Source organism: Salvelinus namaycush, chromosome 19, assembly GCF_016432855.1.
Source record: "Salvelinus namaycush isolate Seneca chromosome 19, SaNama_1.0, whole genome shotgun sequence".
Taxonomy (NCBI): domain Eukaryota; kingdom Metazoa; phylum Chordata; class Actinopteri; order Salmoniformes; family Salmonidae; genus Salvelinus; species Salvelinus namaycush.
In genome coordinates, this window is record NC_052325.1 from 48,192,102 (window position 1) to 48,213,400 (window position 21,299).

The following is a 21,299-nucleotide window of genomic DNA, read 5'->3' on the forward strand; positions in this document are numbered from 1 at the left end:
TGGTTTCTACTGACAATTGAGATGTACAAACTATGGCATAAGAGACAATGCGTAATTTCGATTAAGACATTAATGAGCGAGCTAGGACAGAGGTAGTCAATATAGCTATTTGTTCAGCACTTTTTAAATGAACAGCCACACAATTCAGAACATGGGCCGTTCTTACAGTGTTCTCCCTGTACACCAAATCAGAACGGTAGGATAAATAAAGGGGGCATATAAGCAGACAATGAAAGCTCTTACAATTTTCGATGATTACATTTCTCAAAAACAGGTTATAGGCTACATGTGCACCACCAAGTCAGAATAGTAGGCGGAATTAAGAGGTGAAAATAGACCAAATTATTAGGGTGAGGCACATGGGCTACTAACAGCTTACTACACAACGTACACTTAGTATTACTTTCTTAGCCTCAGTATACATATCTCCCTGGCATATTACATATTTTATACAGCAGCATACAAGACATGTTTGGACTCACCTTGTTGTGCTGTGTTCACTTGAACAGAAAGGTGGCACGCCGGTCCTTCGTGGGCAAATTTTGTCATCAAACTTTGTCAAAGTCTGACATTCTCTGAATTTATGGTGCTTTCAAGACAACTTGGAACACACAAAAAAAGTTTGAATCAAAAAGTTTGATCTCCCGAGTTGGACGAAAGTTCAACAATTATTTTCCCAGTTGTAGCTCGTTTTTCCAGAATTCCCAGTTGTCTTGAACTCACTAAAGTCAGATTTTGCAGTTCCGAGTTAAGTTTTTTTTGAGCGCGGCATAAATCATGCTTCATTGACAACATGGCCAATGATGAATGTTTATAATTTTAAACTGGGAAAAGAGACCCTTAATCTTAGACTTGGGACTACACAGCCACTCCACTGAATAGCAGGCTTTGCAACGCTTGCAGTGATTCCTTCCAAACCACTCATTGTTGAATTAGCGATTTCCAACTTGTTGTGTAATGTTTATATCCAATGGCTGATGAGCACCGATAGGTTTTATTTATACTTTCTCTTCATTATTTCTCTTCATATGACAAGGATTAAAAAGGATTTGCCAGTAGATTGTCGACTTTATTCATGATGATGACAGCTAGCTAAGATTTTGAAAGTATGATGTTGACATGTCCAATCAAAGCTACTATAGATATGTGATTTGACGTCATTTTATCTGTGTCCAATGGCCTTGAGTCTTCTTAGCTGGGCACTTCTACTGTAATTCTATGGCAGCACCCAGGGACTTGAATTTTCTAGCTCTACCCTTAGGTGACGTAGTGTCCCCATGAGTGACAGAGCACTGAGCCAATCACGGCGCAACACTCCGTATTTTCTGCTGGCCTGCCCCACCACCACAGAAAGCACTGAGCTAGGCTGAAACACCTTTTGGAGCTGCCTTACCCAAGAAAACTAAAAAGAGATCATGTTTGTATGCATCTTTATTAACTCAACGATATATATATTTTTTGCATTGTTTGCAAACTGATGTGTGACACGTATTAATGCCAAAATAACATGCAAAACAGGAAAGCCCAACCTGCCCTGAACGATAGCTAAAACAAATAAACATTAAAAGACATGTTGAAACCATACATTTCCCTTTATTTGTAAATTTTTAGAACAATACAAATACATTAAGTTTTAAAAAGTCCAGCAATGCAATTACATCGAACATCACACATGGTTGTGAATAGTGTAGCTTGATCCTGCACTGGCGGGCGAATGCCTCTTGCCTCTCTGCCTGCTGGAGGGACTGCATGATGGTTCCATCTGGATAAGGCATTTCTGTGCTGCGCCAGAAACTCTAAACGGGGAGGTGGTAAACTCCATTTGGTTCGTATTATTATATTCCTCTTTAATTTACAAATCTCATGACGTGACTAGGAGATGTGACTGTATCTAGGGGGATTTTTAGGGACAGATCGAATTTACTGGGGGGGGATGGTCCAATTCAAGGTATCATAAAAAAAAATGCAAAAGCATTTCTAAACTTTATTAGGGTAATATCAACATCAATAGTCAAGCCAATGTTTATAGGGAAAACACAAGCAGAAGAGCCAATGTAAACCAGGGAAAAACGCACTACTCTCCCCTGTGCCCAATAAAACCCTCAACAAAGCAAAACAAAGTTTGACAACCACTATTTTGGACCATCCCTCCCCCAATGGTGGTCAATGGTGTTTGACACAGCTGCCAAACGTTGCTTCTTGTTTAACGTGGAACGAGGAAGAGCTCGGTTTTGTTTGTTTGAAAAGTTTGTTGTTTGAAAGTGTAATGGAAGGTTCTTGGTAGCTAGCTTCTTAGTTTTCATCCCGCAATGCAGTTGGCATCAGTTGCTGGGACTGCTTGTCTCTTTCCAGTGATCCTGCCGAGCAAGAATGGGTCTGAGGAGCTATTTGGTGTCGCAGCTAGGTTAGCTGCTAGCTAGCTGCACATCAAGCTAGCAAGGTTTTCTTGAACACAGCCCGCAACGCGGTTAGCCATTGTGGCTGGGACCGCGGTTTGTAGCTGTCTAGATCCCTGCTGATTGTTGTTTTCAATCTTCGCCGTGAACTGCCCTGTCTGGAACTGCGAGGAGTAACAGCATGACCTAGTTTGCTAGCTACCATGACAAAGACCAATGCCGGCGGGAGTACCGTTGAGGACAGTGGTGTCTGTCTATCACACGTGAAGGATCTTTTAAATGAATGAAAAGAGACCTACAAGCAGTTGTTTTTCTACAACTAGAAAATAGCTTCAAGTGATTTGTCCAAATACTCGTGGATTCTACCAATAAAAGAATGGACGACCTTACCAGAGGTCCAGGACCTGAAGAACAGTTTGCAGTTCTCCCAGGGTCAACTCGATGAGTTGAAACACGAAAAAGGCAAGATGACAGCAATCTGTAAGTCATTGAGAGAGGACATAAATTCTGTGTGTGAATCCAGGATAACAATGGGACAATCAAGGCGGAAAGACAATCAAGGGGGAACAACATGGTTGTGGACGGTATTGCAGAATCTCCACATGAGACCTGGATGGAGTCTGAGGACAACGTGAGGGAAATGATTTCTGAGAAATTGAAGATGGACCACAAGACGAGTGAGGTGGAGCGCACCCACAGGACTGGAAAACCCACCACCGGCCCAGGTGATAGGCCCAGGCCAATAGTGGTCAAGTTCCTGAGGTTCAAGGACAAGGTAGCTGTTCTGGAAAGAGCCAAGAACTTGAGAGGAATGTATATCTTCCTCAACGAGGACTATCCTGACGCTGTGCGCCAGAAGAGAAAATAACTGATTCCAGCAATGAAAGCTGCCAGAGTGCGTGGGGACATAGCTTACATCCGCTATGACAAGCTCATTGTCCACCCTCCCTCTCAGAAGCCTTGAAGGGATGAGAGAGCCAAGCCTATGGGTTCGTAGCTTCAACCCCACAGAACACACACCAATTGATTAATCGACTGCTGAATGTATATTTTGTTCTCTTGCTTTATTTGCTCTTTTCAGTATTATGTCTATCTCTGATAAGCTTCCCAGGAAAAGGCTGAAAATAGCCCATATTAATATATGTAGCCATAGACATAAGGTTCATGAAATCAATAACATGCTAACATCAGATGACATTCATATACAGTATTAGCCATTTCTGAACTCACTGAGATAATTATTTTGATGATACAGCAGAAGCAATACAAGGATATAACATCTATAGAAGACACAGACATGCTTATGGGGGAGGTTGAACTACCGTTAAAACATTTGGGGTCACTTAGAAATGTCCTTGTTTTTGAAAGAAAATTACATTTTGGTCCATTAAAATGATCAGATATACAGTGTAGACATTGTTAATGTTGTAAATGACTATTGTAGCTGGAAACGGCAGATTTGTTAAGGAATATCTACATAGGTGTATAGAGGCCCATTATCAGCAACCATCACTCCTGTGTTCCAATGGCACATTGTGTTAGCTAATCCAAGTTGATCATTTTAAAAGGCAACTTGATCATTAGAAAACCCTTTTGCAATTATGTTAGCACAGCTGAAAACTGTTGTTCTGAATAAAGAAGCAACATCAATGGTTGTAAAGATGGGGAGAGGTCTGCAATAAAGATATGTTCCGTTTTTTTGACACCACACTCCAAAAAACAAGTTCTGCAGGCTCTAGTTTTGTCTAATCTTGATTATTGTCCAGTCGTGTGGTCCGGTGCTGCAAGGAAAGACCTAGTTAAGCTGCAGCTGGCCCAGAACAGAGCGGCACGTTTTGCTCTTCATTGTAATCAGAGGGCTGATATAAATACTATGCATGCCAGTCTCTCTTGGCTAAGAGTTGACTTACTTCTTTTTAGAAGAAACATCAATATGTTGAAAATCCCAAATTGTTTGCATAGTCAACTTACACACAGCTCTGACACACACACTTATCCCACTAGACATGCCACCAGGGGTCTTTTTACAGTCCCCAAATCCAGAACAAATTCAAGAAAGCGTACAGTATTATATAGAGCCCTAATTGCATGGAACTTCCTTCCATCCCATATTGCTCAAATAAACAGCAAAACTGGTTTCCAAAAAACAGATAAAGCAACACCTCGCGGCACAACGCCTCTCCCCATATTTGACCTAGACAGTTTGTGTGTATGCATTGATATGTAGGCTACGTGTGCCTTTAAAAACATTTTTATGTAGTTCTGTCCTTGAGCTGTTCTTGTCTATTGATTTTCTGTATTATGTCATTTTGTGTGACGTTTCATGTTTTGTGTGGACCCCAGGAAGAGTAGCTGCTGCTTTTGCAAAAGCTAATGGGGATCCTAATAAAATACCAATTACCAAATACCAGTGCATTTCAATCTGTCCCTTATTTAACTGAGCCTGCTAGCTAGCTACATTTCGGCTAGCTAGCAATTGCTGTGAAGTCACCAAATATATTTTTTATATTTTAAATATATTTTTATTTTATTTGAAATAACGATTGAGGTAGCTACAGTATCTAACTAAACTACTACAAACAAATTGAAATTGCAATAAATAAAGGTTAAGTTACTTGTTTTCCGCAGTCCAGTGGCACCACAAATAGTCATTTGATTTGCGAACTCCTTACATGATCAGCATCTCGTCACTAAAATAGTACTTCCGGGTCACGGAATTTCGAAAAAATGCGAAAATAATGTTCCCCGACATAATAGTAGAAAAGTGTCAATAACCTGGATTTATTCATGATATATGAAACATAATTGTCTAAACATTAACAATAATGCTTATTTGTTCATATTTAAGTGACATTTGAATTAAATTTGGGTTTAAAACCATGTTCAAAGGCCAAATAAAGGCCCTATCAAAGTTTTGAGGAAGGTTGAGGTCAGGTCCAATATTGACTATGATCCCAAGAGAGAAAGAGGTTGGGCCATCCTAGAATTTTTTAGAGTAATATAATATAATATATACAATTTAGCAGACAGTTTTATCCAAAGCAAACTTACAGCCATGCGTGAATACATTTTTACATATGTGTGATTCCAGGATTCAAAACCACTATCCTGGCATTGCAATGCTCTACCAAGATGCATGACAGGGTTATATATGCTTTGTGAAGCCTCAAATAAATGTTATTTATAAGGCCTTTATTAAGAGGTGCTTATGCCACCTATATTTGTCTTAGTGGGTTATGTCACATTTGACATTGGTGGTTATGTCACAGTTATGCCACATTTATGAACCCTTTATAGAGCATGACTTACGTTTATAGATGATTTGTAACACATTTATGTCGTGTTTATGAAGGCTTTATGAATCCTTTATAAGCTGCACTTCATTTCAAGTGGGAGCGAGTTGGTCTCCCATTAATATTTCCTCAGGGCAGTTGGACAGCTGTTTAGGAGATACTTCTCTTATTGGATTCATGACTCCTGTGTCAGTCGTAGTGTCACTCAAAGCAATGCTGTAACCACAGAATTCACACAAACATTCATTAAAAACGAGTGAGAAAAATGCGAGAGGACAAAGGGAGTTCATAAATATGTTGGTTAAATGTCGCTGTTTAGCATATTAATGATTAGGGCATATGTCACAATTAGCATATACATGAGGATGATTGAAATCTTGTTTTTTTTTCATGTTTCACTGACTTCTCAAAAAGTGGGGAAGGGGGTTTATGCAAATGAAAACAAACATTAGTAATTATTTGATTACTCCCCCCCTTCCCAAGGTAGCAGTGCAATGCACTCAATATTTTATAATTAGAACCACGCAAACATCTGTCTGCTAAGTTTGTGGATGAGTTATTCCCCATGTGGGAATTTTATGGATTGTTCAAAGCAGGAGATTCACATTATGCATACAATTCAAGAGTGATGTGGAAAATTCAATGGATTAGGAATGCCTGCTGGTTCATTTCATGCCCCAAGGATGATAGTGCTGGCACCCTTTGAGCCTAGAGAGAAACGAGGGTGCAAACCTGTGACACAAATTAGAACCTAGAGTCAACATTAGAAACATCTAATTGTCTTTTGTCGGATTTGTGTTCCCGAAAATAACTTCAATGTTTGGTTGTGTTTTTGAATAGTCATTCCAGTAAATCACTTTAAGGGAATATAGCACAATGCAGTGGACACAGTTTTACATTGCTTGTGTAATCATGTAGGTCTTTAATTGTATTGTAGTGACCTTAGGACAACACCTAAGGACCTTGTAAAAATTACAGACCTCTTGGTGGTTAAGGTGTTGGACTGACAGTCGCAGGGACTTGGGTTCAAACATGGGTTTGAGTCTTGGTCGGGGCTATCCCCCAGACGTGTCACAATCTGTTTTCTAGACAGACCATCCAGAGCCACGTGTACCTGTAGTTTTAAGATGGGGGGGGGGGGGGGGGGATTCTCAATGTGTGAACGTTTTTTGAATGATACAATGTCAAATACAGCACAACACAAATATTTTGGTTTCTCCATTCAGTATAACACCATTCCCATCTATCCCTGCTTTAATGCCCAACTCAGAGGCATGACACACAACACCACTCCACTTCTGAGAGTCTAGATGAGGTGATTTGTCCTGCCCTGATCTGCCCTGCCCGCAGCCCAGTGAAATCGCCCACTGCATGACCAGACTTGCTCAAAATAACACAAATTTCCCCTGTGTTCTCTTGTCGACACAGCGAAACTCCCTAAGCTATAGGCCTCAATATTAAGGCCAAAAATATAATGATTTCCTATGACCATTTCACTGTGTTGATGGTCCGTCAGGCAGGCGGTCTCAATATTTTATACCACACACACACATTGTCTTTTTACTTCAATACTTTTGTCTTTGACTCAGATTGAGCCTTATATAATGGCGTCATATAATAAATTCACACCAAGAATGTAATCCCACTCTAGAGCATACCCATAGCTCAGCCTAGCTCGAGCCCCCATCGTGGAACTATGTCAGGGGGTTCAGGAACCTAGTTAAGAAAGCTCAGGCAGGCATGATGGGTCAGGTGGCTCTGTCGCTTTACGGTTTCTCCTCTTACCTCTTATTGCAGGGAATGGGATGTGCAACTGCGGCAACTGCGACTGCTGGGATGGCTGGACGGGGAATGCCTGTGAGATCTGGGTGGGAGCTGAATACTAACACTACAGAACATTTCAGTAGCTATACAAAGAGACTGTGCTGTCAGAAAAGGTGTGAAACACCAAAGGGAGGAGAGGAATGAGAGAGCGATGGAGAGGAGGATAAAAAAGAAGTCAACCAAACTGGGATGTAATTCTTCATTCAGATTTCTGCATATCACTTGTATAACGGCATTCATTGTACTGGTTACAAATAATCTTTATTAAAACTATTTTCTTTTTTTGTATGCAAGAAAAAAACTTTTGTAGCCAAAATATGTTTTTTCTCTTTAGAAGACCTTACCATGTAACCCTTTATATGTTTCCAATACAACTATATGTATGACAATTGTTTCTGTAAGAATGCTTACATATTCCAGAAAGCTACACATTTACATATTCCAGAAAGCTACACACAATAAGATGCAGGTACATAAACAGAATCCAAACATTGAAAACAAAAGGATAAATGTTTTATTATTAATATGAATACATGTGTGTGTGTGTGTGTGTGTGTGTGTGTGTGCGTGTGTGTGTGTGTGTGTGTGTGTATGTGTGTGTGTGTGTGTGTGCGTGTGTGTGTGTGTCACCAGTGGTCTGTGTCACCAGTGGTGTGTTTTTTGGGTTAAAAGTGCTTCCTGACAAGTTGGCCTCAAAGAACACCCTGCACTCAAGTCAAGAGTATCGTTTGAGCGTTTTATTTATTTTGTAATGATGAAACATTGAATGTGCCGCGTGACACAACATTTTTACATGGAAACAATGAAAATACCATAATCATACGTGGGTGTAAATCTGTTATAACATGACATACATATCTCCAAGTGGCACACTTGCAATTGTATATATTTAAATATAAATCGTTTTAATAGTGCCTATTATCGCTGAAAACTATCACGACCATCATAATCTTCTACAACCGGTCAATCAATGCATGGCAATTCCCCCTTACTCGTGAACACCATGTCATGAAAACGTTCAAATGCCGTGTCCGAAAAAAGAACAGAAAACACACATAGCTCTATAGTGCCATGCTGGGTATTCATGTAACTTCAGGAGGTGGTTTCAGGGGATGTGAGTTTCTTTGACTCGAGAGCCCAACCTCTACCTGAAAACATGATTGATAGGAAGTAGTAAAGAAAAAAATGTAAAGTAAATAATTCTACTTTGGCCTTTTCATGCTTTTTAGTACTAGCCAACCTTTCGTTTTATTTATCCCATCAAAATGACAGGTGCAATAATATACTGCACACTATATTGCATTAATGTTACTGACATTACAGTCACACCTTTATATAAATATTTGATTCAATATGTTGTATATATGTATACAACAAACAAACTGTACAGTGCAGACAAACTCGTAGCATATATATGTATGTAAAATTAGAAGTACATACCAACAGTTCTTGATACACATAGCCTACTACATGCAGCCCATCAATGCCATCCTCTCCCCATGCAAAAGATGAGAAAAAGGACAAAAGCAAAAGTAAAACCTCTCCAACTACTTTTTGACAAACTAGTTGACAGAGGGAGAAAACTGAAAATAAACAGTTCGGGAAAGATCTGGAAAACAACATCACGCACGACCCATATACAGTAGGAACGAAACAAACAAAGAAACCAAAAAAAACAAGATGGCGGCTAGAGAGACATTTACACAGTCATTTACAAAAATAAAGTTCAGCTTTCGAAGAACCAGTCAACTGGTCTGCAGGGGCTTGCGTAGCCCAGCATGTAGAGTTCATTATGATGTAGAGAAATTACTGGAGCTGCATCCCAAATTGCACCATATTCCCTATTTAGTGCACTTCTTTTGACCAGGGCCCATAGAGCACTATGTAAGGAATAGGGTGCCATTTGGGATTCAGACTGGGTGTAATGTGGAGGGGACACCAGCCCTAAAGAAAAAAAGTATTATTTCAGCTCCTTTGTGCTGTATATCACGGCATTGTTATAATAGCATCAATGTAGCTTTGTACAGACACGTGTTTTTAAGTCTAACTAGTAAACGTGCTTCAACATCCTCTAGAAAATAGGGACTTAAAATACCAATAAACTGTAAAATTATATCAGCAAATAAATCTCTTAATATATTTTTTCCAATTTTAGCAGCATAAAGTAGCTTCGGTCTACTTATCAACATTCTAAATATTAGCTTTCAATAGAATCCAGTAAGTCAAGTTCAGAATTAAATCAGCTGATAGATTCAGATAACGGTTGATACATTGCTAACAGTCATGATCAGATCAGGACTCCGAACAGAAAGTGCGGTGAAGTAGCTCCAGTGGAAGTAGGCGTGTGCCTAACGACATGCTAATTCGAGTCCCGAACAATTTCCAAACAACTCCTCACTAGCATTGGTCTGAACAGTACCTTTCCCTTAACCCATTGTCCAGGGATCACCAACTAGATTCAGCCACGGGGGCCGGAACATAATGACAAATAATTAGTCGATTCCAAATAGACTGCAAGAAGCCCAAACAGATATAATTCAAACCTTGCTTACATGTGTATGCGATCACGTGTCTATCTTTTATGCGGGTGAATACTTAGGAACAGATTTCCCAAATTAAAATCACTCTGAGCTGATTTCCTGGTGGTTTTTACAGTCTTTTATGTCCAACAACAACGTTGACATTTTTTTGTGCTCAGGAAACTTGGGGGGGCCAAATAAAACCACAATTTGGCCCGCGGGCCGCCAGTTGGGGAACTCTGCCATAGTCCTATGTGGAAAAACATGCATGTAAATGTTTCTAGGTATCCCAAAACCTTGATTCATACGAACACAAGATCCAAAAATGACATCAATCAAGACCTTTCAAAGGTTCAGCAAGAAGGCCAGCAGAGAATCAATTCGTCAATGGGATTATTTTTGTGAAAATGAACCATATGGTAAATCACAGTGGGAAAAAAGCAAAATCGGAGAAAGGAAAATCGAATCAGAATGCAATCGGCTGCTGTTGGCGTTGTACTACACAGCAACAACTGTGGTATCGTTCTGGCTTCTTGGATACTTTGGTCATTTTATGAATCAATCTCTGTCAGCTGTAAAGGTTGTTGAGTGAATATTCTGCTAGGTCTTTATTGGATGTGTTTGGTGGGTGAGACAACTTAGGCCCAGTCGTGACTGGATATATGTATTTGCATGCTGGGGATCAAGGTCTAAACAGGCACGTAATAGGCCAAGATGAGCGATACTGGACTCTTCATGCTGAGCTAGGAGAAAATCCTCTCGTAATATCTCAGAATATGTATCATCTTTTTTTTTTTTTTACAGTGAAAATTGTATAATATAAGCCATCTCTTGCATTGCTTCTGCAAGAAAAATAGAACACAATACTAACCTTGACCATGCTTTAGTTTGCCGAACAAAATGGGGATGCAGCCGAACCTCGAGTAAATGTGAATGTAAAATGGCTGCCGCCGTTGGGCTTGAACCATTTAGTCTAAGCCACTAGCCTAGCCCGTTGTTCAGAGAAATCAGCCAGTGAGGGACTGTGGCCTACAAGGCCTATAGATATTCCTAGAGCCCTTGCTCAGAAATAAGAATTTAAGAAAAATAGATTTCAGGTTCCTATTTCCCGACCGGATGAGGCAGAGCTCACCACTGGTGGGATCGGATTGTGATATGTATACACCTATACACCACTTGTTAAAGCGTTCTCCAACACACACGCACATCTGTGTCTGTATGTGTGTGTGTGGGCTCCTCGCATTGATTGCAGTGGGGGTAATTAGCACTTCATCAGCTATGATTGTGTGAGCTATCCTCCAGTCTTTCTTTCTTGAGCTCTAAAAAAGCAACACGCAGCCTGAGACTCTGACTCTGCCCTCGACGTAGATGCTGTGTGTGTGTGTGTGTGTGTGTGTGCGTGTCTGTAGTGCTTCCCAAACACCAGACTTCCTAAATGACTCCCTGGAACCAAGCCACCGGTGGCATCTTTTTTCTTGTGTGTGTATGTGTTGTGTATGGAAAGAAGAGTGTATTTCAGTGTCAATGTGTCTGTGTGTGTTGAGTATACATCGGCGTGAATGCGTGTATTACAAAACCACACACCGCCCCTGCAAAATGTATTTTTTCTAAGTTACTCAACAAAGAGAAAAATGTGAGAATAGAAAGAGAAAGAGACGGGAACGTACTTGTAAAAAGTAGAAGACAGCAGTCCATTTTCTTTTTTACTATATGTGTAAAGCATCTACCCCAGAACATAGCTGGTGCACTGTGGTATAGAAAATAGATCTTAATCGCACACACCGTTGCAACAGGGCATATATGTGGAGGGGGTGGTCTTGGGTTACCGTCAGCAAGCAAGGTATCACATGTGGCCGTGAAACACACATAATTTTTACGGATTCCATTGTCAGAGTCACTCTTCCTTCTGGTTTGGGGGGTGGGGGCGGGGGCGACCACCCTTCTGCATCGATCCCCCATTGATTAGTTAAAGAGAAAGAAAGAGAGAGAGGAGAAGAAGAAAGGGAGGAAGGAAGGACAGAGAGATTGCCTGGATCTAATCCACAGAAGAAAGAGGGTGCAGGTTTGGAGTCTGGTAGGGAAAATCCCTGACTCCATTATGTACGTCTCTCCCTCCCTCCATCCCGCCACACACACACACACACACACACACACACACACACACACACACACACACACACACACACACACACACACACACACACACACACACACACACACACACACACACACACACACACACACACACACACACACGCACGCACACACACACACACACACACCAGGTGAATTGTGGCTATGTGGGGGGCTTAGCAGCAGTAGCAGTAGTAGTAGTAGGCTTGCTGACTGGTTTGCCTCCGTTCATCACTGGGGGCTCGGTTGTGCTTTTACTGGGAAGGACGGCTGTTTTGGGCGCTTTGGTCTCTCCTACATCATGCAACGATGGCTCTCTGTACATAGCAACTGTGAGGGAGAGAGATAATAAAGAGAAGGGAGGAGATAAGGAGGCAAGGAAAGGGTGAGAGGGAAAAAGAGGGAGCGGGTAGGGAGAGAGATAGAGAGTGTAAGAAAAAGGGAGAGAAAAGAAGAAAGGGAGAGAATGGAGGAGAGGAGGAAGATTTAGTAAAACCCAGGGCAAAATAAGTCTTATTTCTCCTCTTTTCAGTCAAATAACTTGTAAAACTAACCACATGGCTCCTTTTTCACTAATGACTGCTAGCATGAATGATTTAATCCGTTTTAAGTCTTGTTGATGCAGAGGCTTCTATTTGTTTTTTGGAAATCATTCCAGACCACACCAAAAGGGGCAAAAGGGGGTGAAAAAGACCAAAAAAGTGTCTAACACATTATTTAGCCTGTGGCTGGTGCCATAGTTAAGTAAAGGTTCAATTTAAAAAAAAATGTATATATCTCCCTCTCCTTTCTACAGACCCCAATCTAAATGTGGCCAAAAGCCTTTATGCAAAATGAGCAGTGGGAACCTCCCAAATGATCCTGCACTTTACTCTCCCTGCACTGCAGCTGTGTCACTGTCACGACAGTGCAGTACAGGTTCCTGGAGGCTTCCATGTTTAAATAATGGACAAAAATCAGTCAGGGAGGGGAGGAGAGTGTAGACGCACCATAAAGCATCAACATTTCATGGCCGCAAAGACAGGGCTTGTCCCTTCCCCTCTGTGCTATATGCCAACCTGTGAATTATGGATGGGAATGATAAATATAAATGATATGTCAAGGGGAAGATAACCATCCTTCAGTGTAGCGGTGGGTGGTTACTCAGGGCAGGATTAACAGTAAAGGGGGCATGATCAGATAGACTTGTTCCGTCTAAAGACACTACCGTGACAGGGTCTAGGTGTGGGATGGTCATTCCGAGGGGTGTGGAGGATGAAATGTGGTATTGTGAACCTGCAGGCATGTGATGGCTTACATGTTTATGACTTGTGTAAGATTCTCGTGATATATACATAAACCCCGCCTCATAGTTAGCCCATACATATAATACGTTTGACACCTCTGACATGAGGCATAAACTTGGTACCAACAATACGTAGTAGGGTTGCAAAGGGAAGGTATATTACTGGAAACTTTTGAAGTTTTGTAACTTTCGCCTTTTTGGGTACTTCGGATTATCACAGGTGTCTGTAATTATCTCTGGCCCTCTGTGTGACCTTATCACATGTCAAATACACTGAGTGTGCAAAGCATTATGGACATTACATGCCATATAGGTATAGACTGACCAGGTGAATCCAGGTGAAAGCTATGATCCCTTATTAATGTCACTTGTTAAATCCATTTCAATCAGTGTAGATGAAGGGGAGGAGACAGGTTAACGGATTTTTTAAAATTTAGTTTTGAGACAATTGAGACACGGATTGTGTATGTGTGCCATTTAGAGGGTGAATGGGCAAAACAAAAGATCGAAGTGCCTTTGAACGGGCCAGGCGCACCGGTTTGTGTCAAGAACTGCAACACTGCTGGGTTTTTCACGCTCAACAGTTTCCAGCGTATATCAAGAATGGTCCTCCACTAAAAGGATATCTAGCCAACCTGACACAACACAACAGTTTATATTTTAAAAAATCAAATAAGATGATTTTAAAATAAGAAATAGAATGTCAAAGCTGTAAAACATTATCCTAAATAAAAATCATTCAACTTAGTGAATACCATTGGGGTTTAATATGAGGTTTTCAGCATGAAATATCCTTTATATGTGATAATACTATACATGAATGCATTTTTTAAAATTCAAATATAAATTACCAACGTTACCATAGATTGCCATAGATTACCTGTTAGTTACCAACATTACAGAAGTTTAACTTTGGTAAATTACTAGCTTTGCAACCCTAGTCGTTGATCTCAGCCAGGAAGAAATGTTCATATACAGTAGAAGGTAAAGACTTATGTTTTGCAAAGGTTATCCTTGAAAGAAGTCTAGCAGATATAAATGCCCTACTTTTTAGTTCAATATACTGCCTCTCATCACAAAACAACAAAAACTATATTTGCTGCTCTCTTGCTTATACTGCTCTAATGCCCCTGAAACAGTTATTTTCTAATGAAAACAAATCAAACTCAGAATGTGGTGTTGGCATACCTTCTAATGGCTTGGGCAGGAAGTGAGCAGCTGGTTTTGTTTTCTTCACTCGATTCCCCTTCATGGCTTGGCCCTCTTTGTTGAGCCCCAGGAACCAAGCTCTCCCTGACTCCTGTTGCCTGTACAGCATCGACGAGTAGATCACATAGTAGTTCTCAAACACAGACTCTTTGAACTTGCATTCTGCCGTAAAGAGTTCCTGCAAAGACAGAAGACAGGTTAAGTATCATGTCTATGTGGCAGAGCCATGGCTAAGTGGTAATGGTCCCCGCTCTCAATACATGTATAACTCCCCATCGGTGACCGGGTTCAATCCCATAGTTTACCCAGCAAACCAAAATTGGTTCTGTGAAAGTTGCCAGAACATTTGTTACGTTGTTCTCATAACACAAAAACTGTCCAGTTGTGTTTATCATTATACAAAGTTTGTCTTGCAAGAACGTTCCCAGAACAAATTTAGTCTGTTCCTTACCTGGAAACCTAATGAGAATGTTCGGGGAATGTTCTGCGGTGGCTGTTACAGCTGTGCACAACATTTTAGTGAATGTTTGGAGAACATTCCAAGGATATTTCATTTAAAACTGAAAAGAAAAACATTTTCATCAAAAACATTATTTGAATGCTTTTGGGATGTTGTCCTAATGTTAGATAAAACCGTAACTACAACTTAATGGGAATCTTTAATTTTATGGGATTTTTCCCAGTTTGCTGGGTACCCTTCCAACGTTCTCTCCTCTCCACACCTGTATCCCCACTTGTAATTTATAATTTGTACAATAAAACTTTAAAAAGTCAAGTTCTTAAAAACATGATGTATCTTGTTCTTATAAGAAATATAATGTATGTTCCATTTGGGTCTCGAAGCATAGGTAAAGGTAACACCCTATTCCCCATATAGTTCACTACACTTATCTGGTTCACTATCACATATGGCTCTGGGAAAAGAAGTGTACTATGTATTAAGATATGATTTGAGACACAAAGCCTTTGTGCAAAAAACAATGAAGCATATGAACATCATTCATGTTTGAACATGTAGCCATATCCAGAGGTCACAAAGACAAATTTTATGCAGCTCCACTACACAATACGTTTAAAAAAAAGCCACGTTCGACACGATTACCAAAACAGACTGACGAGCTCAAATATTCAGAAGCCCTGAATGTGGCAGACCGATCCGAACTCATCTCTCTGCATGTCCAGCCCTCTCATTATCTCAGCCAATCATGGCTAGTGGGAAGGTTGCTCTCTTTTTCTGTGGTTTAACCAACAAGGCTAGTGATTTAACAATTTTATTTGTATTTACAGATGGCATACAAGTTTGTTATTAAGGCACATGAAAGATCACATGTTCGAGAAGGCATTTCTGCCAAAATACGCATTTTGATAAAAAAATAAATAAAATACATTCAAATGGCTCTCCTATGAAGTCGTGACTTTCGACATATGACTAGTTTCCTGAATCCGGTCACAATTGTTTAGGAGCCCGTAAAACGGCAGCCATCTCCTCCGGTGCCATTCTACATTCTACATATATGCCTAGTTGCCTCAAATTGTTACACTAGCTAGATTATATCTGTGTGTATGCTGTGCTAGCAAACACCCAATAAAGAGTCATGAAAATACACTCATTACATCTGTAATACTTTGTGCAAACAACCTTTTAGCTAATCCAGGGACCTCACCATCTTTCACACACCCCTTTTTTGTCAATGACAAATGAACACCACATCTCCGCTTTACCCCCATTTATCTCATTCAACTGAAGAGAACTGGAGGGTAATAAAGAGCTTTCCACATTATCGGTCCCACATTGGGGTTTTCATTGGGGTGTATTAATAAACGCCTGGTCATGCCTCAAGTAGTTCTGGTTGGAGGAGTTATTCAGCACCCCCCACAAAGGCCCTGTTTGAATAATTCCAAAATGTATCCTTCCTTCCTTCCTCCCTCTATTCCTTAAGAGTTGATTTGTCGCTGACATGATTGCATAGGTCAATGTAAGAGACCCCACTACTAGCTCACACCTATCCAGCCAGAGCAGCAAATTATTTGAACGGGTCTGAGCCACAAAAAGAGACCCTCAAATCCCAATTTCTCTCTGACGTTTAATCTTCTTCCCTGCTATTTCCCCTCGCTAGGCATTTATGAGTGGGACTTGATGTAGTTAATAAATATTACGTGGTCTTTCCACCGTTTAGGTGTTTGCTCATAACTCCCACAGCTTCACCCTGGGGATTATTTATGGGGTGAGTGTGTAGTTCCGACGACGCACCCCATCATCGAGTAATAGCAGGTTAATAAGTACTGTGTTAAATAGCTCTTGTCAGGGCTTAACAACCAGTCGGGGCCGATGACGACGACTAAGTGACACTTTGGGGGACTTATTAATGACTGGCTCAATCAGATGAAATTGCATTAGGTAAGGCAGGCACAGGCTGGTAGCTGTATTTGGAGAGCTTCCAGTCTCCTTAATTGAACACTCAGAGGGATTCCATTGACTGCATACAGACCCGATGAACTTAACCGGCTCAGTTGGTTAGCGAGAGCTGCTAGTAGCGCTAATGCTGTATATCCCTTGTGTCATGCTTGTAACACTGAGGAAATAACTTAAGACTCATAGGCTGTGTTTACACTGCCATCCTACACTGTAAAAACGTATTTAGCCTTTTAGTTGTTTCAGCTAATTTTAAGTCAATAAGTCAATAAGTCAATTCAACTGAAAAATAGTAAATTCAACAGAAAATGTTGAGATACCATGATTTAGTCAACTAGTCAGAAAATGTTGAGAAGTTGACTCAATTAGTAATGTTGACCAGTGAATTATACAATACACGTTGACTAAACGATAATGAAATCGCTGAATGTCTCACGAGTGAATGCTAGAAACGACCAGTATGTGGGCTTCAATTTTGACACAAACATCTTAGTTTCTCGTTCTCTGTGGTTCGATTCGGCGGTCATCTAATCATGAATGTCAGCATCGGTATTAGGAACAGTTCGAATCAATATATGATTTTAATAGCACTAGCTATCTAGCTAACTGTGTCTTTTGAATTGCTAAGGCTAGCCAACTACCTACTGAGCACAAACTGCTTTTGTAAAACAGTAAATAGCCTAAAGTTAAGGCTATGTTACAAACTAATGTAACATTCAACCTTAAAATTAGTAACACATTTTGAGGTAACTGTAACTATAAATGTCTTCTTATGTAACCATATAAAGTGTGCATTTTCAAGACAACATGCAAAGGTCGTCACACCTATGCTGTAATAATCTGTACAGAATCTCGAACGGCATTGAAAACTTAACGAAGGCCCGCAGGCACGAACGAGGCTAGCTAAAACATGGGTCGGGACCGGACAGTAATCGCAGCCAGTAGCTTCTGAATGCATTTTGGCGGTTGATTTCCTGTGTTCCTGTGTCTGGCATTGAAAGTTAGTGCTGCCGCGCTGCAGTCAGGAAAGCATTGTGTGCCACACATCGGAGTTTCTGCAGCCCAAACTGCAGTGTGTGTGTCTTGCCAATCATATTGACGCAAATGGAATCACACAGTGCAATAACAGAGAGTGAAGCGCCTTTTCTCTGGATGGGCTTTCCTCTGGTATTTATGCTAGTTAGACAACCTGAAAACGCATCGCCCAAGCAAGAGACTTCAGCTCCATCTTAACTCCTCCTCCACATTCACTGGATTGGTTGAAAAGTGAAGAAGAGAACCTCCCCCGACAGTTTTTTTCCTTCTCGTCAAGACCAGTATGTAGTAGATCTAGTTTCAGGCATTTATTTTAAGGCTGCTACGTTAGGTTCCCTCTAAAGTAGCACATAGATGCAATGCTCATTTCCTGTCACTTTTTTTCTAAATTTTTGGGTGGTTATTGTGGCAACGGCAGGTCATGTGCAAAAAAAAACACTTTATGATGCCTGACAGGCATGTTTAATATGAAAAAAAATACAATACTCTCTGAACTACATGAGGCAAAATTCCATCCTCATTTGGCGACGCGCGTCCTCAGATTCATGGCGTGTCAGCAGTCTCCTTCCAAAGGACCGCTTATCATGTGCAAGATGTCAGAGAGGCAGTGCCTGTCTCTTCCCGTTTCCAGGGGTATCGGGGGAAAGCACAGTCTTTAACACGCTGTACTGTACTGACAGGACTCAGGACAGATCAGCTACACAGCTTATCAAAAATATAATGGATTGAGGTAGAAGTTAATTGGAGTGAGTATTGATTTAGGCCTAGATTCATTCCATATCTCTGAAGATCAGCACTATAGCACGATTTACATTTAAAGGCAATGTGGCCCCATTTGTGGAGACTGCATTTATGGTAAACGCTGCATTTGTCGGCTGAATCTGCAATTAGCTTGGAATTTCAATCACTCTATAGTGCTTATCTTCCACAATACGGATTGAATCTAGCCCTTAATTTTGTTTAGTCAGGTAAGTTGTTGAGAACGAACAGTCTTTTACAATACTGACCACTTTTGCAGTAGTGTGAGTAAAAGCTCCATGGCTTCATCCTATGCAGCCAAAGGATAAATCCACAGTGTCAAATAATACTCATACCTAAAAGAGGTGGGATATCAATCGGAAGGAGCATAACAGTACGTATCTGTATTAGCACCACGATATGAGAGTACCGTACCACACAACAAAACAACAGATCTGAATGCAAAAAGAAGCAGTGACTTTTGACTGTGCCATTCAACCAATGAGCACATTTGCAACAGGAGTTTCACATGCTCAACTGGCTCCAAGTGTCTCTTTTTTTGGACCAGATCCCATACACTCGTCAAAACATTTCTTATAAAACGGTGTTGTGTTGCTTTCAGAACCAAACTAATGTCTCGGAGCCGATTACAAAGCCAAAGAGGTTTTTACCTTCACGGTTCCCAGAGTCACTTCAATTAGGTTATTAATTACACATCTTCCTCGTCAGGTAAGGCTCGTTGCCGGTTGACTGGTCACTGTTATCAACGAGATCGCTTGTGCGGCAGGCCATGTTGAGCCGAGAGCGCTGATTACTTACACCGTGCGATTCTTCAACCACCCGAGAGCGGCTGAACAAAGTGAGTGAGAAGGTTTCTTGGATGCAAATACTTTCATATAACTAGGTTCCCAGATTTTTGAGTGACTTGGGGAGAGTGGGGGGGAGAGAAGGTTTCTTGGGTACAAACACTGTCAGTCACCGATAATCATAGTGGTTTGAAGATGACTCCGAGGCAGTCAAACGACTCCTCTTCGGGCGCTGATTGCATCTCCAGCTTCAGTAGAGATTTTTAATGCTTCTCTGTTGTCTTCCTTTCATCACACTCAGTTTTTTTTTTCAGATGATTGTATTCGGGAAAGGGCACAAAGCCAAACAGACATATGTCCTCTTTTCTGTTTTTTTTAAAACATGTTCATTAAATTCACGAGGCGATGCTTAAAAATCGCAGTCTGAAACTAAGCCGTCGTCACTCTCCTCATTTCTGACGCCTTGTTTTGAATCTTGGATAGAAAATATTGATGTCCACTTCAGCTGGCCATAATAACGCTGTGTTCATAAATATAAAACGTTGGTGCCAAATTGCTTCGGAGAAGACTGACAAATTCAGAAATTAAGTTGAGGATAGAGACATAGAAATACAGCAATTTATAATTTCATTGTTGTGATATTTAATATACCAGTCAAGGTGTTGGCATGCACATCCATCTTGTTTTTCAGGTGTGCACGGCACGCCCTCCCAGTTTATTGCTTTCGGTGTTTGTGCGTGTGTCTAGTGAGTTTGGTCGATATCTGAGGGCGTAATCGAAAGCTCTACTTAATTTCACCTCCACAACCTGTAAATGAGCCATGAGGTGATAAGTCTGTGTCAGGGGCTGTCTTGACTTTGAGCTGTAGCTTGCAAACTTTATTAAGGAGAGACAACCTCTGGTCCACACTGTCAGTTACTGGCTCCGTGCTTTCCTTGACAGGCCCTTCTCCTCTTCTCTCTATTTTTCTTCTGTTTTCTACTTTTTGTGGTGGGGGGCAGAACATGGCACATACCTTTGCACTCGGTTGCTATGGCAACAGAGAAGGGGTTGCTCCGGAATAGTGATATGCTCTTAAAGAAAAGGACCGGTGGCGGTCATTCCCTATAGCAACGTAAATAGGAACATGAGGGACCAACACCGGAGGCAAGTGAAACAGATTTGTTTTTTTGGGGTAATTGCATTAAATGTCTCCTGTGATCAACATATGACATATTCCCTTTCAAAACGTTAAAGACACAGATTATGGTTTGATACATTTCAAAATCCATTTCAAGATAGACTGCTATTGCAGTTTTCTTTAGGCAGCCAATGATGGCACAGATGAAAAATGTGCTATTAATTATCTAAGGCCAATTAACAGCTCAAATACTGTTTGGCTAGTGTTCTGCAACTTCATCAGGGAACATACATGTACTCGGCAGGGTACACTGTATAATGCTAGCTGTTGCTGGAGATCCACCTGGATTTGAGATCATGTTTAGAAAGAGAAGGGTGATATTGGCAGGGAGTTATGAGGTCGGGGCACACCCCTCTACACCCGCGGCAAATCGAATCATTTCTGAGGCACACAACGGTTGATTTGTCTCCCCTCTCAATCCTCCTGCCTGCCTCTCCACATCAGTGACTCCCCGGCACCCTGATTCGC

The 21,299-nt window shown here is 40.9% G+C and overlaps 2 protein-coding genes across 2 annotated transcripts in view; one reads left to right on the top strand and one right to left on the bottom strand.

The window, feature by feature from the left end:
• Positions 1–7,852, top strand: part of itgbl1 (integrin, beta-like 1) — a 119,526-nt gene extending 111,674 nt beyond the window's left edge. Inside the window, exon 12 of the mRNA XM_039014351.1 lies at positions 7,487–7,852. Within this exon, the coding sequence (XP_038870279.1) occupies positions 7,487–7,575 (89 nt within the window). The 3' untranslated portion in view covers positions 7,576–7,852. The remainder of the gene's footprint in view (positions 1–7,486) is intronic.
• A 4,476-nt stretch (positions 7,853–12,328) lies between these two features.
• Positions 12,329–21,299, bottom strand: part of fgf14 (fibroblast growth factor 14) — an 86,936-nt gene continuing 77,965 nt past the window's right edge. The window contains exons 4-5 of the mRNA XM_039014352.1: positions 14,639–14,837; positions 12,329–12,495 (exon numbers count right to left, since the gene is read on the bottom strand). Of these exons, the coding sequence (XP_038870280.1) occupies positions 12,329–12,495; positions 14,639–14,837 (366 nt within the window). The remainder of the gene's footprint in view (positions 12,496–14,638; positions 14,838–21,299) is intronic.